The 17,411-nt window shown below is 40.2% G+C and overlaps 1 protein-coding gene across 1 annotated transcript in view; it reads left to right on the forward strand.

Annotated features, from left to right (window-relative positions):
* Positions 1 to 13,213: 13,213 nt before the first annotated feature.
* NUS1 (NUS1 dehydrodolichyl diphosphate synthase subunit) overlaps positions 13,214 to 17,411 on the forward strand; it is a 32,957-nt gene continuing 28,759 nt past the window's right edge. The window contains exon 1 of the mRNA XM_077162751.1: positions 13,214 to 13,769. Within this exon, the coding sequence (XP_077018866.1) occupies positions 13,355 to 13,769 (415 nt within the window). The 5' untranslated portion in view covers positions 13,214 to 13,354. The remainder of the gene's footprint in view (positions 13,770 to 17,411) is intronic.

Consider the following 17,411-nt stretch of genomic DNA (forward strand, 5'->3'; position numbering starts at 1 on the left):
CCCTCCAAGTTGCTCATCTCCATTTTTTACTTCCATTGCCTCACGTTTATGTGGACAGTGCTCCACAGGAGAGGATTTCCCCACTCTTCTGTAAGGCTGACCTCCTTGATCCAGTTAAGGATTGGTTTGGGCCAGCACTGGCTCGTTTCAGTAAGACTGAGGTCACCTCTGCTGGCCCTTGTGTCTGGGGGTAGCCCTTCTGGGCTTTTGATGGAAAACTTGGTGGATTCCAGGCTTCTCAGCCTTGAAGAAATGTGGAAGAGTCAGCTCTGCCTGGCAGAGTTTCCCGTCTTACCTCCATTTTTCTGCTCCTTGCAGCTTTGAACTCTGTCCTGTGCCTTGAAAACAACCCCCTTCTTCAGTAGGTCATTGTTTCCCAAACACCATGAGAGGGCAAAGGGTGTCAGCCTGCCTGGTAGAAGCTTCTAGTCTAGTCTGCCTGCCTTCTGGGCAGTCCCAGGACTCAGCAAATGTCCTATGGGAAAAATCTCATTGTTCACCAGAAGCCCCTCAAATCTGAGTTGTTGATTTAGCTCCATGCAATTGCTAAAAGTTTTTCTGGTTAATTACTGCTCCCCACCTTACCGTTTCCAGTGGCTTTGGATCCATCTTCAACTCCCAGGGAAAACATGGCTGGTACTTATCAGCTCACTTTAGAATGAAGTTTCCTTGTCTGTAATTTATTTTTCATCTAGACCTGATACCTTAAAATTTTGATTTTGGTAATTCCTCCAGCTTTTAAAAGTTTTTGCAGTGGAAGTACTGACTTGTGGCAATCTCCTACATTCTATCCAGAAGTGGAATTTGTTTTAATTTCATTTCTTTGGTTACTAGTCAAGTTGAACAGATTTTCATATTTGCATTTCATTTGCATTCATCCTATTACACATTGCCTATGTCTTTGTATTTATTCATTACCTATTCTTTTAAAAAGCCCGGCTATGAAAGAAAGCATGGTATCTAAAACATTATTAAAGGGAGGTTTAAAAATTGTTTTTGAATGCGAAAGTCTTAGACATGCTTTCATGCTTATTGTTCAGAGCCAGCATGTTTGGAGACACTGAATTCATTGACGGAGGGAGAAAGGAAATTATGGAAAGATTGTTCAGCAATGTAACTTGATTGTGCCAAAATGAAAGTATGACATTATCTTCTAAATACTAATTTCCCTAATAGTTGGGATCATAACTTAAAAGTGTTGTTATTTCTTGACTTCAGAGATGTTGGAGAGGGAAGCTGGCTGACTACTTCAAACAATTTCACAGCTAGACAGTACTTTGGGGGGACCCCAGTTCCTCAGAGTTTAATCATTAGCCTTGTAAACTCTAGAAACTCATTTGTATCACCTCTTCAAGGCTCTGGGGACTTAGTTCACACTATTCAGTAAAAAGAGACTGGCTTATTACATTACTTAAAATTCTCTGTTTGAAAGTATCTTAGTTCCCTATGGCTGCTGTAATCAAATACCACAAACTGAGTGGCTTAAAACAAACTTATTCTCTCAGAGTTCCGGAGGCTAGAAGTCTGAAATCAAATCAAGGCCCTGCTCCCTTTGAAATTTGTTGGGGAGATTCCTTACTTGCCTCTTTTTAGCTTCTGGTGTTTGCCTGCACTCTTTGGCATTACTTGGTTTGTAGATGCGTAACTCCAATATTTGTTTCCATTTTCAAATGGACTTCTCCCCTGTTTTTCATTGAGTCCAAATTTCCCTCTTCTTATAAAGATACAAATCATACTGGATTAAGGCTCACCCTAATCCAATTTGGCCTCATTTTAACTAATTCTATCTCCAGAGACCTTATTTCCAAATTAATTCACATTCATGGGACCAGGGGTTAGGACTTGAATATTTATTTTGGGGAGAAGTAAGAGAAACCAATTAAATTAAAAAGAAATCAATTAATTCAAGTCAATTAAAAACTGACTGAATAGAATGAGAAGTTGAAATTGAATTCACAAAGGTAACACCTTCTTCCCCAACTCCTTCTTTCCTTTTTTCCATGCATTTACTGGGACTAATGTTCTCTGCTTCTTCCCATTGGAAGTTAGAAAATGGGCACCTCTCTTCCAAGCTTGCCTCTCCTCCTCCTCCAGTGAAGAGACCAGTCTATTCTGAAGCAGAGTCTTTTAGCTGAAACTCCAAATTTTTGGAAGAGAAAATCAGACTTTCCCAGCTTTTGACAGATTCACTCCTGGTTCAATGAGTTTTATAGCCAGATGCTTGGGGTCACACTGTGTATGAGGCCTTGTGAAGCATGCAAGCTCACTTCTGAATCTAATCATGAGAACCATCAGATAAAGCCAAACTGAAGTAGATTCTGCAAAATTACTGTCTTATACTCTTGAAAAAATTCCAAGAACAAAGAAATACTGAAAAACTGTCCAATATAAAGAAAACTAAGGAGACATGACAAGTAAATGCAGTGTATGATCTTGGATTGTATTCTAGACTGGGGAGAAATAGCTATAAAAAGCATAAGTGGGACAACAAATGAAAGTTGAGCAAGAAGTTTGGATTAAATATAGTATTTTATCAAGGTTAAATTTCCTACTGTTGATAACTGCACAGTGACTACATAAGAAAATGGCATTGTTCTTGGGAAAAAATACAATGAAGTATTTAGAGTTAAATTTCTGTTCCTATTTTAAATGGTTCAGAAAAAAATGTGTGTATATACATATACATATAACACTTACAGAGAGAGAGAGAGGAGGAGGTGGAGGGAGAGAGAGAGAACAATGCACTCATATTGTGCATATGTTTCTGTGTGCCGCACACACATGGAATGGTATATATAAAAGCCTGCATAAGACTGAAAAATTTTCTAGGGTTCCTTGGGGGCCCCTACGTTACCTTCAAATTGACTTCCTATACTTCGGGGGCTTGCAAACTCAGCACATTGATCTGCCAAATGCTCCTGCAGCTGTTCTTTTCTTGCTGTCTACCTCAGTGTACTCATATCCTTAAAGCTAAGTAAAATATTTGTATGCTTTGGTGGATAGATGCATCAACAAAACAATGCACGAGCAACCCAACAGCACGACTCATAAGTGTCCTATACTATCCTACGCAACTTTTTCCTCTCCAAGGATTGAATCACCTTGGAAGAATTCAGCCACTCAAATATTTACATTTTCCATAAAAGAACATTTATTAACATTAACCTGTGAATTCTATTACATCTTTTATCACTTTATTTTTAAAAAAACAAACTTCTTGGTTGTTCACTTGTCTTTACTAGTTTCTAGGAAGATCTAAGTCTGGATTGCCAAACAATCACCACTACCAAAAAACCCAGCCCAATCCAATACACACACACACACACACACACACACACATACGCACGAATACATGTATTTTCCTTTTAAGTTTCATTAAGGTATAATTGCCATATAATAAACTGCACATACTTAAATTGTACAATTTGTTAAATTTGACACATATCACCTGTGAAAATATCAACAAACTCAAGATAGTGAAATGTCTATAACCCCCCCAAAATTACTCATGTCCCTTTGTAATCCCTGTTTACCACCTCTCTCTGCACCCTCTTTCTCCAAGCAACTACCGATCTGTGTACTATCAGTATACATTGTGTTTGTGTTTCCTAGATTTTATATAAATGGAGTATGTACTCTTTTTGGTCTAGTTTCTTCACTCACATAATTTATTTTGAGATCCATTGATGTTTTAGTAATATTCTGCTGAATGGATATACCACAGTTGGTCCATGTACTTCATGATTGACATTTTGGTTGTTCCCAGTATGAGGCCATTCCATAAAAAACCTCTATGAACATTTGTGTACAAGTCTTTGTGTGGACATGTGCATTCATTCCTCTTGGGTAAATTCCTGGAAATTCAATGGCTAGATCAAATGGCTGGTACATTTTAACTTGTTATGAATCTGTCAAGGTATTTTTCAAAGTGGTTTAATAGTTTATTTCTCCCCAGCAGCATATGAGAGTTCCAGTTCCTTCACATCCTTGCCAACACTTAGTATGCCACTGCTTTCTATTTTAGCTATTCTAATAGATTTGCGATGGTTAAGTTTATGTGTCAGCTTGGCAGATTTTGGTGTCCAAATGTTCGGTCAAGCACTGACTGGCCTGATTTTTCCTGTGAGAATATTTCATGGATTTAAATCATTAGTCAGTTGATTGCATTTATAGCTGATTACATCTACAATCAACTGAGGAGATTGCCTTCAGCAATGAGAGAAGTCTCATTCAATCTGCTTAAGGCCTTAAAGGGATAACTGATGATTTCAGCAGTCAGAAAGAATTTCTACCTTTACTTCAGCCAGCCACCTTCTCCTGGGAAATGCATCAAAGCTTGCATCAGAGTCCCAGCTCCAGCCTGCCCTATGGAATTTGGACTGGCCAATCCCCACAGTCGTGTGAACCAATTCCTATAATAAAGGTCATGATAGTTATATATTCTGTCTGTTCTGTTTCACTAGAGAACCCTGACAAAGTATATAATGGTATCTTATTTTGGTTTAGCTTTGAATTTCTCTGCTGACTAATGATGTTAAGCAACTTTACATGTGCTTATTTGATATCCATATATACTTTTTGGTGAAGTTCAAATTCTTTTGCCCAATTTTATCAGTTTTTTCTTATTATTTAGTTTTGTGAGTTCTTTATATATTATGGGGCTAAGTCCTTTATTGGATACAAACTTTGCAAGTATTTTTTCTCAGTCTATGATATGTATTTTTCATTCTCTTACAGCTTTCTGATGGTGTTTTCTTCCTCCCCTTTTTTGTCATGTTCTTTTTTGTTTGTATGATTGATTCACTTTGGATAGTTTCTATTGCTATGTCTTCAAGTTCGTTTTTTCTTCTTTGATGTATGTGCTGGTTTGAAACTCTTGTGTACCCCAGACAAGCCATATTCTTTAATCCTCATTCAATATTGTTGGGTAGGATCTTCCATGGAGATGTGACCTACCCAGTTGTTGGTGGGACCTTTTGATTAGATGGTTTCCACGAAGATGTATTTCTGCCCATTCAAGGTGGGTCTTAATCCCCTTACTAGAGAAGAGGGAACCATTTTGGAAGAGCCAACAGAGAGCCAACATACAGAGAGAGACACGCAGAGGCACACAGAGAGCCAACACACAGAGAGAGACACACAGAGAAAGACATCTCCAACATAGGAGATGCAAAAAGAAAATGCCCTGGAGAAGGTCTCTGAAAACCAGAAACGAAAGGATGAGCAGACTCCAGCCATGTGCTTTCCAGCTAAAAGAGGTGTCCTGGACCCATCGGACAATTAATTCCAATTTCTTTGGAATTAAGGTATCTTTCTCTGGATGCCTTAGTTTGGACATTTCTGCAGCCTTAGAACAGAAAATTTGCAGCTTAACAAATACGCTTTATAAAAGCTATTCCCTTTCTGGTATATTGAATTCTGACAGAATTAGCAAACCAGTACAATGTATAATCTGACATTAATGACATCTAGTGTATTTTTCATCTCAGACGTAGTTTTCATCTCTAGAAGTTTTATTTATTCATTTTTAAATCTTCCACGTCTTTATCTAACTGTTTGAACATGTAAAATAAAGTTATAATAACTATTTTAATGTCCCCATCTGCAACTGTGTCCATTTTGGGTTGGTTTCAATTGATTGATTATTCCTTTCATTATGGGTTGTGTTTTATGCACAAGGGTTCACTGTCTTTCATTATTTAATGTTTGGTGTCTTTGAAATCATTGTTTCATATATTTTGCATTTTTTTAAAATCATAGTTGTTTTGTTTTGGTTGCTTCTGGTAGGAGGGTAAATCTGGTCCCATATTGGATAAGAAGTCCCCAACATGAAATTTTTACTTAAGATCAACATCAATATAAAATTAAAGTACCTTTTGGTAGTGATGTTTTTACTTCAGTTTTCAACTTGCAAATATGGACTGAAGTAATTTGCATTGGTCAATATATGACATCTCTTCACAGTCTTATGTGCCTTTCTTTTAGAATTCTTCATATTTTGGGCTTCTTTTCACTGTTCTCATGGACACAGCATTTTGTATAAACTCAATTTGTTTCAATTGATGAAAATACTTTTCTATTTTGGTTAATGTTCAACTTGACATGGCTTGGCCATTGAAAACCCTTTCACACTGGATTCTCTGTGATATTTAGTTTTATTTTGTGTATTTATTCTCTGCTCTTAAAAATGAGGTAATTAGAGTCTGTATTGATTTTCTCTGCCTTAAATCCTGGCTTCAGCACCTCTCTAAGGAGTCCTCAGCCATTTTACTAGAGAAAAGAATTAGAGACTAAATTCTCTAATTCGAGTGCAGTTTATGTTGATCCCGTGAACACTGGTTTTGTGTAGGTTCCTTTTTTTTTTTTAATTTTTAAACTTTTTTTATTGTATTGTATAACATATATACAAAGCAAAGAAATAAAAAGCAATAGTTTTCAAAGCACTCTGCAACAAGTAGTTACAAGACAGATCCCAAAGCTTGTCATGGGCTACCATACAACCCTCTCATATTTTTCTTTCTAGCTGCTCCATAATAGGGGAGACTAAAGGGCTTAAATATTTATTATTATTATTATTATTTGGCATGGAGAGGCACTGGGAATCGAATCCAGGTCTCCAGCATGGCAGGTGAGAATTCTACCATTGAGTCACCATCACACCGCCCCTTAAATATTTTTTTATCATCACAATCGACTTTTTTTCCTTCTTTTTTTTTTTTTGTGAAAAATAACATATATACAAAAAGCTATAAATTTCAAAGCATAGCACCACAATTAGTTGTAGAACATATTTCAGAGTTTGACATGAGTTACAATTCCACAATTTTAGGTTTTTTCTCCTAGCTGTTCTAAAAAACTGGAGACTAAAAGAGGTATAAATTTAATGATTCAACATTCATATTCATTTGTTAAATCCTATCTTCTCTGTATAACTCTGCCATCACTTTTGATCTTTCCATCCCTCTCTTTAGGGGTGTTTGGGCTATGGCAATTCTAAATTTTTGATATTGGAAGGGTCTGTCACTAATATGGGATAGGAAGATGGAACTATCTGATCTTCTGGAGGCGCTGGGCTAGGTTTCAGGATTTATTGGGACCAAGGGCTCATCTGGAGGTTGTAGGTTTCTGGCAAGTTACTCTAGCACTTGGAACACTTGTGGAATCTTATAAATTGCCCTAGGTGTTCTTTAGGATTGGCTGGAATGGTCCTGGTTGGGGGTTGGCAGGTAATGATAGGTAGCAAGGTCTAACTGAAGCTTGTGTAATAGCAACCTCCTGAGTATCCTCTCGACAACATTTGAACTCTCTCTGCCACTGATACTTTATATTGGTTACACTTCTTTTCCCCCCTTTTGGTCAGGATGGAATTGTTGATCCCAGGGTGCCAGGACCAGATATGTCCCTGGCATTCATCTCCCACGTTGCCAGGGAGACTTTTACCCATGGATGTCATGCCCCACGTAGGGGGGAGGGCAATGAGTCCACTTGCAGAATTGGACATAGAGAGACTAAGGCCACATCTGAGCAACAAAAGAGATTCTCCAGAAGTAACTCTTAGGCATGCCTATAGGGAGTCTAAGCTTCTCCACTACCTTGTGTATGTTTCTTTTATGCTCTTGTAGCAACAGAAAAGAAGGTGCTTAAATATATTAGTTCCTGTTGATATTTTCAAACTAACTGCAACCTTATCAAGTGTCCACTTATCTTGTTTTGATGTGAAACTGTGCAAACTTTTTACCTCCTATTTTTAAGGTACCATCTTCATTTTGCTGGCATATACGGTATCCTCCCCACAAGTTTTTATATGCCATGATCTGTCATGCCTCAGTAAACCATATGTAAAGTCTTATATTATACAAGACCTTAGAAACTTCAATTATCTTTTAAAACACAATCTTACTTTAGTGTACTCTAAACAGGTACAGATCCAGGTGTTATGGGCTCTGAATTTATGTAATTTGAGATTCTCCTTTAAGAAAAAAATTATAAATTAGGTATTTAAAAATGGGTGGATGTGAATATTTATTTGGAATGAGAAAATAAAATGAAATTATTGGAAGCTTGAAAACATATAGATTTCTTCTGAGAGTGCTTTAGGCATTATGTCAGAAATGTTTACATAGAAATGCTTCCTAATTGTAAAAAATTTCCCTCCCTACTCAAAACACTCCACAAATTCCAGCAATCCCAATCTTCATAGGGCCCGTTTAAGTGAAGAGCTGACATTTCATTGGCTTCATACTAGAGGCACCTCTAACCCTGAAGAAATGTCTAGGGCATATCAGTTATCTTACCATCACATCCTGGGTTTTAGAACCACGTAATGTGTTCTAAAGTGACCTATGAATACAAAAGTAGAGCAGAGAGAGCAGTGTGGGTACAGAGCAGATGCTCCCGGCTCTTACTTCTTCGTTTGGCTCTTCCAGCCAGAAGCCTTCAAAATTGACTGCTGACGAGTCAGTCAACTTACCTCAGGCTCCGTCTACACACACTAAGTAATCCCAACACAGTGTCAGTGATTCAGCCAGTAGGCCAGGAGGGGGCACACTTTCATTGCCAAAAAGTGAGCAGGAAATTTCCCGCACTGTGCACCCTCTGCAGGAAGGGGGCCTCCCAACTGCCTTTTCTGATCCATTGGCTTCTCAAATCCACTAGACACACCTTTGTGTTCAGTCTTGTTGTCCCTGGTCCAGTTCCACAGTGAGGACAAGAACTTCCACCCCACAGGCCAACCCAGAAATGCTCACGGCTCTGGAACACCTGTGACACGTTCATGAGGGTCAGGTGGCATGGATATTCTAAGTGCATTCAGGAGTTTTCCAAGGATCTGAGCTCCAGTCAAGCTTACCCAGGTCCCTGGGATAGTTACCCTGGGAAGAGTCAATGCCCTTCAAAGATGTAGCTAAAGACTTCACCCAGGAAGAATGGCCCCTACTGGACACATTCCAGAGAAAGTTGTTCAGAGATATGATACTGGAAAGTATAAGTCATCTGATCTCACTGAGATATCAGGTCTGCAAATCAGATGTTTCTTCCCAATTGGAGCAAGGAGAGGAACTCTGGAGGAAGGAATAAGATATCTCCAAAACTGGAATTCAGGCAGGGAAAGGGGTCTTAAAAAACTAAGAAATGATATCCATGCAACATATGTTCAGGAAAGATACATCTATCAACATGTCAGAGGTGAACTTGCTGTGTATGAACCCTGGTCTTCCCAATAGATACCTGGGAACAGAACAGGTTAGGAATTCAGTACAATCACCTAAGTGTAAGTGACTTGAGATTAAATGCTTACCCAGAAAAAGTTTGTGAAAATTTGAATTTAGGGAAAAATAACCTGAACACAAAACCATAACCTGTGTTCTTATAAAAGGATACTGAGAGCCACTGATTGTACAATGTTGATGGATTGTATGGTGTGCTGGTTTAAAAGGATGTATGCCCCCTAGAAAAGCCATGTTTTAATCAAAATCCCATTTCATTAAGGTAGAATAATCCCTATTCAATACTGTATGTTTGGAACTGTAATCAGATCATCTCCCTGGATAATGTGATTTAGTCAAGAGTGGTTGTTAAACTGGATTAGGTGACAATATATCTCCATCCATTTGGGAGGGTTTTGATCGGTTTATTGGAGTCCTATAAAAGAGGAAACGTTTTGGAGAATAGGAGATTCACAGAGAGCAGAGCAGAACGACATAGCCACAAGAAGCAGAGTCCACCAGCCAGCAACTTTTGGAGATGAAGAAAGAAAATGCCTCCTGGGGTGTTTCATGAAACAGGAAGCCAGGAGAAGAAGCTAGCAGATGATGCCATGCTCACATTGTGCCTTTCAAGATGAAAGACAGAAACCGTGACTGTGTTTGCCATGTGCCCTTCCACTTGAGAGAGAGACCCTGAATTTCATCAGCCTTCTTGAACCAAGGTATCTTTCCCCGGATGCCTCAGATTGGACATTTCTATAGACTTGTTTTTATTGGGACATTTTCTCGGCCTTAGAACTGTAAACTAGCAATTTATTAAATTCCCTTTTAAAAGCCATTCTGTTTCTGGTATATTGCATTCCGGCAGCTAGCAAACCAGAACATATGGTATGTGAATAAAACTGTTTTTTAAGAAGAGATAATTGCATAAACATGGCTCTATACCTTATCTTTGAAACATCATGAAGTCTTCAAAACTGATCAGATAGGTCTGCAATTGGGATGCTACAAAAGAGATCTCTGTGCATGCAGGAGAATCGCATATGTTTATCACTAACATGGGGAAGAATGTTAATTGGAGCTTATCATTGGATGATTAATCTAAAATGAATAAATAGAGGTATATGGACAGACCTTTTATAGTGTTTCATCTATGTACCTAAAGTAGACATCTCAGACTTGAAAGAATCTCTTTAAATGTAATTATTTGCGAGAATATTTCACTTGCAGGTCCACAATGACTCAACATGTGTCAACTTACGTGGGAAGGAAACACTATTTCAGCATTCTATTTGGAATATCCCTCAGTGACCAGTCACCTTTTAATCATCATAAGCAAATTCACACTAAGGGTAAATACTATTAAGCCATCTGTTCTAGTTTGCTAGCTGCCTCATGTAATATACCGGAAATGGAATGGCTTTTAAAAAGGGGAATTTAATGAATTGCTAGTTTCCAGTCCTAAGGCTAAGCTGCTTGGGCTGTGCTACATTGCGCTCTCTCATTTAAGCACCAGCCAATTAAGTCCAATGTCAAAAATTGCAGCAGGCACGCCTCCTAGCCGACTGCAGATGTAATCAGCAACAGATGAGGTTCACGTACCATTGGCTCATGTCCCCAGCAACAGAACTAGGTGCCTTCACCTGGCCAAGTTGACAACTGAATCTAACTACCATACTTCTATTCCTGTCTTTTGAAGTGTTTTTTATCAAGAAAGGATGCTGGATTTTGTCAAATGCCTTTTCTGCATCAGTGGAGATGATTATGTGGTTTTTCCCTTTCAATTTGTTACTGTGGCATATTACATTAATTGATTTCCTTGTATTGAACAATCTGTACCACTTTGAAACAATTATGTACCTCAGAAAAGTCATGTTTTAATGCCGTTCCAATCTTGTGGGACCAGACCTATTGTTTAGTGTGGAAATCTTTGATTAGATTGTTTCCATGGAGAGTGACACAATTATGGGTGTGGCCTTTTGGTTAGATGGAGATGAGACTCCACCTATTCAAGGTGGGAGTTGATTAGTTTACTAGAGTCCTTTGAAACAGAAAACATTTTGGAGAAACTTCAGATGCAGATGCTTGGAGTGCTGATGGAGAGAGCTCACACAGAGATGTTAGGAGATGCAGAAAGAAAACACCTCTGGAAGAGCTGTTTGAAACCAAGTACCAAATGACCAGCAGACTCAAGACTTCCCAAATTGGCCTTCCTTGAGTCAAGGTATCTTTCTTTGGATGACTTAGTTTGGACACTTTTACGGCCCTTGAACTAATCAAATTCCCTTTATAAAAGCCAACTCGTTTCTGGTATATTGCATTACTAGCAGCATGACCAAACCAAAACATCACCATTGGATAAAACTCACATGGAGATGGGGTATAATTCTTTAATATGCTGTGGATTCTATTTGCAAGTATTTTGTTGAAGATTTTTGTATCTATATTCCTTAGAGCTATTGGTCTTTTCTTGTAGTGTCTTTATCAGGATTTGACATTATGGTGATGTCGACCTTAGAATGAGTTAGGAAGTCTTCCCTTTTCTTCAAAAATTTGGAAGTGTTTGAACAGAATTAGCATTAATTCATCTTGGAATTCTTGGTAAAATTCACTGTGAGGCCATCTGGTCCTGGGATTTTTTTTGTTGTTGGGAGGTTTTTGAAGATTGATTCAATCTCTTTCCTTGTGATTGGTTTGTTGAGGTCTTCAATTTCTTCTTGAGTTAGTGTGGGTGGTTCGTGTGTTTCTAGGAAGTTGTCCATTTTATCTAAAGTTGTCTAGTTTGCTGGCATACAGTTGTTCATAGTATCCTCACAACCCATTTCTCCAGGCTCATTCTACATGTCGCCTCCCCCCTAATTCCCTTGATTTTGTAATTTGAAATAATCTCTCCTTTCCCCTCAATCTCACAACTACTTGTAAATTTAATGGTTCTATTTATAGAACTTCAAACTTTACCTATATATGTGTACTCAAATAATACACAAGAATTTACCTGTCAGCTTGGCTGACAAAGACAAAAATAGAGAAGATGCAAATGAATACAACCAGAAATTAGAGTGGGGTCATTACCATGAATCCTGAAGAAATAAAAAAGATCATAAGAAGATACTATCTGAGCTGAATGCATTTGGGATATAGGAACCCAGGAGGAGCGAAGAGCTTGCACGGAAGGGACACATGGTACAGAATCGCTGCAGAGAAGACCACTTTCTATTCTAGCCCAACATCAGGGTGTGTGAAGGGAATGATACGGTTGGTTGCACAATTTATATCCAGTGGTGGTGGTGATTGAGGTCAGGCTTTCCGTCTATTTTCCTGGCCAGTGTAACCTAACTCATAGCTCGTACTTAGTAATAGTTTGCTGTATGAATTAATAAAACAATAAGGTGAATGAACTGCTGCACGTTGGAACCTCTTTGATAAACTAAGCAATGGATGAGATTCGGTTTAGAGGGGAAGGACGTGGGAATGAGGCACTTTCCCACTTTTGGGGAAGAATTAGCCTCAGCTAAGATGTTTGACCAGAAAACAATTGCGGGACACTCTTCATTTTGGAGAATCAGCATCTGCACTTGGTGAGGGCTACTTTCCACTCAGGTTTTTTCTGGTGTTTGTAATTTCCAACGCACCTGGCCCACTTTTACTTCTTGGGAACGGTTTCTGGCGAGGCCGTGAGAGGAGGCAGTGTAAGACACCCAAGACCCGAAGGACGCCGGGTCCCTGGAACCTGCCCATTCCAACTATGATGACGTGTGCTTTGCGGGGGTTCTGCTCTCAAGGGCAGCGGCGCCCCTCGCCCTCCTTATGGCCAGGGGGCGCTCTCGGTCTCCTGCCAACCTCGCTCACCGGCGCGCGCCCTCCCTGCAGCACTTTGCGAGGCCACTTCCAACACCCTCCGACCCAGAAGTCGCGTCACAGCTCCGCACCGGCCAATCAGATTTGTCCATGTGCTAGTAGGGGCGGAGCTGCGGAGGTAGGAGGAAGATGGCGGCGGGGGCGAGGTGAGGTGCTGGCAGTGGAAAAGGGTTCGGGCGCGGGGAGGGGGGGGAAAGGTGGGGCAATGGCTCGCACCACCTGTCAGGGCGGATAAGAAGCCATCGAGCCGCGGCTGAGGGAGGGAGAGGAGAGCGACCAGGCGCCACGAGAGTATGACGGGGCTGTACGAGCTGGTGTGGCGGGTGCTGCACGCTTTGTTCTGCCTGCACCGCACGCTCACCTCCTGGCTTCGCGTTCGGTTCGGCACCTGGAACTGGATCTGGCGGCGCTGCTGTCACGCCGCCTCCGCCGCGGTCCTAGCGCCGCTCGGCTTTACGCTCCCCAAACCCCCAGCAGCGGGCAGGAACCGCCGGCACTACCGGCACCCGTGGAGGGGGCTGGGCCCGGCCACCGCCCACCCCGGGCCTCGCTGGCGCGCGGACGGCCGTTCCCTGGAGAAGCTGCCGGTACACATGGGCCTGGTGGTCACCGAGGAGGAGCAGGAGCCCAGCTTCACGGACATCGCAAGCCTTGTAGTGTGGTGTATGGCCGTGGGCATCTCCTACATAAGTGTCTACGACCACCAAGGTGAGCCCGGCCGGGGCAGGGCGGGGACCAGGTTGTCGGCGACAGTGGAGACTGCACATCTGGCAGGTGTGTCCGGGGCACGCAGCACACAGCAGCCCTCTCGGCTCGCGAGTTCCCCAGTCCTGCGGGCCTTTTGTGCAAATCACGGTGCTAGCGCTTTCGAGGAAGAGAGCTAAGCTTTGTTGAACACCCAAGTCCGTGATTCGATTCATTCTCTTTCAAGACATTTAAAAATATTCCTTGTAGTGCCCTGGTAAGGTAAGTGATATGTGTGTACTCTTGTTACACAAACGAGGAACTGAGGCTCAAAAACATTCACTGATTTGTCCAAGGTCATGTTTCTTCGGAAAGGTTTTTAAGTCACAGTCAGGCTGAGGATTTAGACATAGGATGTGTTGTAGGTATTGCGAATGAGAGCGGCTGGGGCCAGGCTGTCTTCTTGAGCTGAGCGGTATTTGACTGGATGAATGAAAAATATGTGAAAGAATTGTATAGGCAGAAAGGAAAATAGTCCCCTTATGTCTTTGGAGATGTGGAGTGGCATTTGATCCTTGATCCTCAGTGGTCAACAGTTTTCCCAAAAGTTTTGATTGAGGGAATGAGTTTCACCATTGGGAATATCCTGAGTACAAAAATGCGACTTTCCTGGGTGGCTGCAAGCCCAAAGCACTGTTAAGCACATTTCTTGGGATTTTACGTTTGTGGGGAAGTAGACATATACTCAGGTGACATGGCTAATAAGTGTGAAGCAAAGTTAAGTACTAGGAGAAGAGGAGAGAGAAATCCTCAATGAAGGAATTTGAGAAGTTTCTCAAAGGCGATGGATGGGGATTTAGGCTGGACGTTGAAGAATGAATAGGAGGTAAGGTGGTGGAAGACTGTCAGATTTGGGTTTCAGTCAAATCCCCAAACAATGGAATTTCCTTATAGATAAACATGTGATAAAAATGATTCAGGAGTATTGGTATGAAGGAAAGAAAACTAATAGTTTATTCTCTGTTCAGTAACTTCAAATGACCAGTATCTCCAGAGAAGCCACACGCTGAATTTTACCTTTGAATCTGTGTCACATAGGTAGTTTTGTGTGTAGAGTTTTGTCAGAAAGGGTAGGTCTAGGTTAGACAGTAACTCTTTCAGGGTGTTAGAGATCTCTGTTTGCCCTCTTCTCTTCTTTGCAGCCAGCAGAGAATATGGTGACTCAGGAGTCAGTCATCAAATGATGATTTGCCTGGCAGGACAAAGTTTATCATAGGCTGACATTTTATGGAACTTGATAAATAACTCAGCAGGCCAGTAGAAATCATGAAACTTAGAGGGTGACACATTCTTTACCTAAATCAATGCAACAGAAATACTGTCTGGAGAAAAATTTAAGTGATGTAGAAATGGAAATGAGTTAAAGCCATTAAGCAGTCTGGTGAGTTGTGAAATCGCTTATATCCAGGTAGTTCTTTTATAGCAAAAGCCTCCAGTTGGGAAGGTGAAATGGGTAGCTGTAGGCACAGATTATAATATCACCACATTTCCCTGCTTTGGCAATTCCTGTTATTAAGTTGCTGATGTGATATATTACATCACATTATATGAAGTATTCTGTGTCAGATTTGGTAAAAGAAAAATGGTTGATAATGAAAAGAAGTTAAGCTCAACCAAGTATTGACTAATAACTGAAAGGCATTTTAGGGGCATTTTCAGGGAATGGACATAGAGCACTATAAAAGTGCTTTGAATTTGTTTTGAGGGATAAAGGATGATTTCATTGTCTGCAATAACAGCCTTCTACTTATCCATTCCCGGTTTTGATTGATTTATTCATTCATTTATCAGATGACACTTGGGTGTCTTTTATGCACCAGCACTGTTCCAGGCATGGGGGTGCAGCAGTGAGCAAAACAGACAAAATCCCTGTGTTCATGGACCTTACATTTTAGTGGGAGGAAGTCTGACAAATAATAAAAATGAGTAAAATACCTGGTATGGTATTTCCTGAATGTTACCCTTGGTCTTTCTCCCACACTTTCTTCCCCCAGTTAAGACTTAGATGTGTTTTTTTTCTTTAATTTTTCCTTATTATTTTTTTCATTTTACAAACAAACACTCCTCCTTCCCCCCTTCCCCTGTCTCGCTTCCCCTGGTAACCTCTAATCTGCTTTTTATGTCTGCAAATATTCTATTTTTAGTCATTTCTTATTGGTGGTATCATATAATTTTGTTCTTGTGTGTCTTGCGTGTCTCAGTGAGCATAATTTTCTCAGGGTTCTTCCATGTTGTAGCATTTCTTATAGCTTCATTTTTTTCTTATGACTGAATGATATTCCATTGTGTGTATTTACCATACTTTGTTTATCCATTCATTGGTTGTTGGACATTTGGATCATTTCCAGCTTTTGGCTATTGTGAATAATGTTCCTATAAACATTAGTTCTAAGTATCTGTTTTTGACCCTATTTTTGCTCTCTTTTTGTATATACCAAGAAGTGGTATTGTCCAGTCAAATGGTAACTCTATTTAACTTTTTAAGGAACCATCATGGTGCTTTCCACGGTGGCTAAACCATTTTACATTCCCACCAACGGTGCATTACAGTCCCAGTTTCTCTGCATTCTCTGCCAACACTTTCCATTTTTAAAATAATAGCCTGTAAAAAGTCCTATTGAGATATTCATCAGTATCACATTTATTGGGTACCTGCTGTGGAATAGAGTACTGTATGAAGCACTGAATTGCAAAGAAATATTGTCTTGGAGTTTAATCCTCTAAGTTAGGGGTATTCACTAAAAATTAATACAGACTAAACTATAAATCCTAAGTGAGTGTCAAAACTTTATTTAAAGAGAGAAAAAGAGAAACATTCTTGAGGAGCATGGTGTCCCCTGTGGCCCTAGGAAGGAAAGAGGTGACACCTGAACTGAGACTTGTAAAAATAATTGGAATTTGGATGAGTATGAACAGTAGTATTCTCTGTGTGTGTGTGTGAGTGGGGAATTACCCAAAAGCAGCATGTCCAAATTTGGCTGGAGCAACAGCATTAATTTTATTGACCACTCACTTTGAAATATTTTCTGCTTCTTGCTTCTGATAACACATATGCTTGTATTCTTCCTGTCTCATTGCCTCTTGCTTCTGAGCTTTGTGTCTGGCTTCTCCGCTCCACGTATAAATGTTGGAGTGTCGTCAAATTTTGGGCTATATGTATTCCTTTTTCTCTGTGGTTCACACTATGTCTTTCAGGGTTCAAAAACTTTTTCTTAAAGAGCCAGCTTGTAAATATGGTCTCTGTCACAACTGCTCAGTGTCTGTTACTCAACTCTGCTGTTTTAGGAGAGCAGTCATACATATTATAGGATTGATTGTATTCTTTAGCAATATTTTGCTGACCCTTGTCCCAGATGATCTGTTCTATCCCACATCCTAGACCCAGATTTGTACCTCCAGTTCTGATCTCTCCCATGATTCTAAATACTTGAATCCAAATCCTTGCCTAATAGCTCCATTTTATTTTATTAGGTATCTCAAATTCCTGTTTTTGATCCTCCCTACACCAGTTTTCCTTACCTCAGGAAATTGTACTAACCTTCCATCCAGTTGCTCAAGCTAAAACTAGAGGTCTCTGTAAGTCTTTTCTTAATATCATGTTCCTTG

Source organism: Tamandua tetradactyla, chromosome 5, assembly GCF_023851605.1.
Source record: "Tamandua tetradactyla isolate mTamTet1 chromosome 5, mTamTet1.pri, whole genome shotgun sequence".
Lineage (NCBI taxonomy): Eukaryota > Metazoa > Chordata > Mammalia > Pilosa > Myrmecophagidae > Tamandua > Tamandua tetradactyla.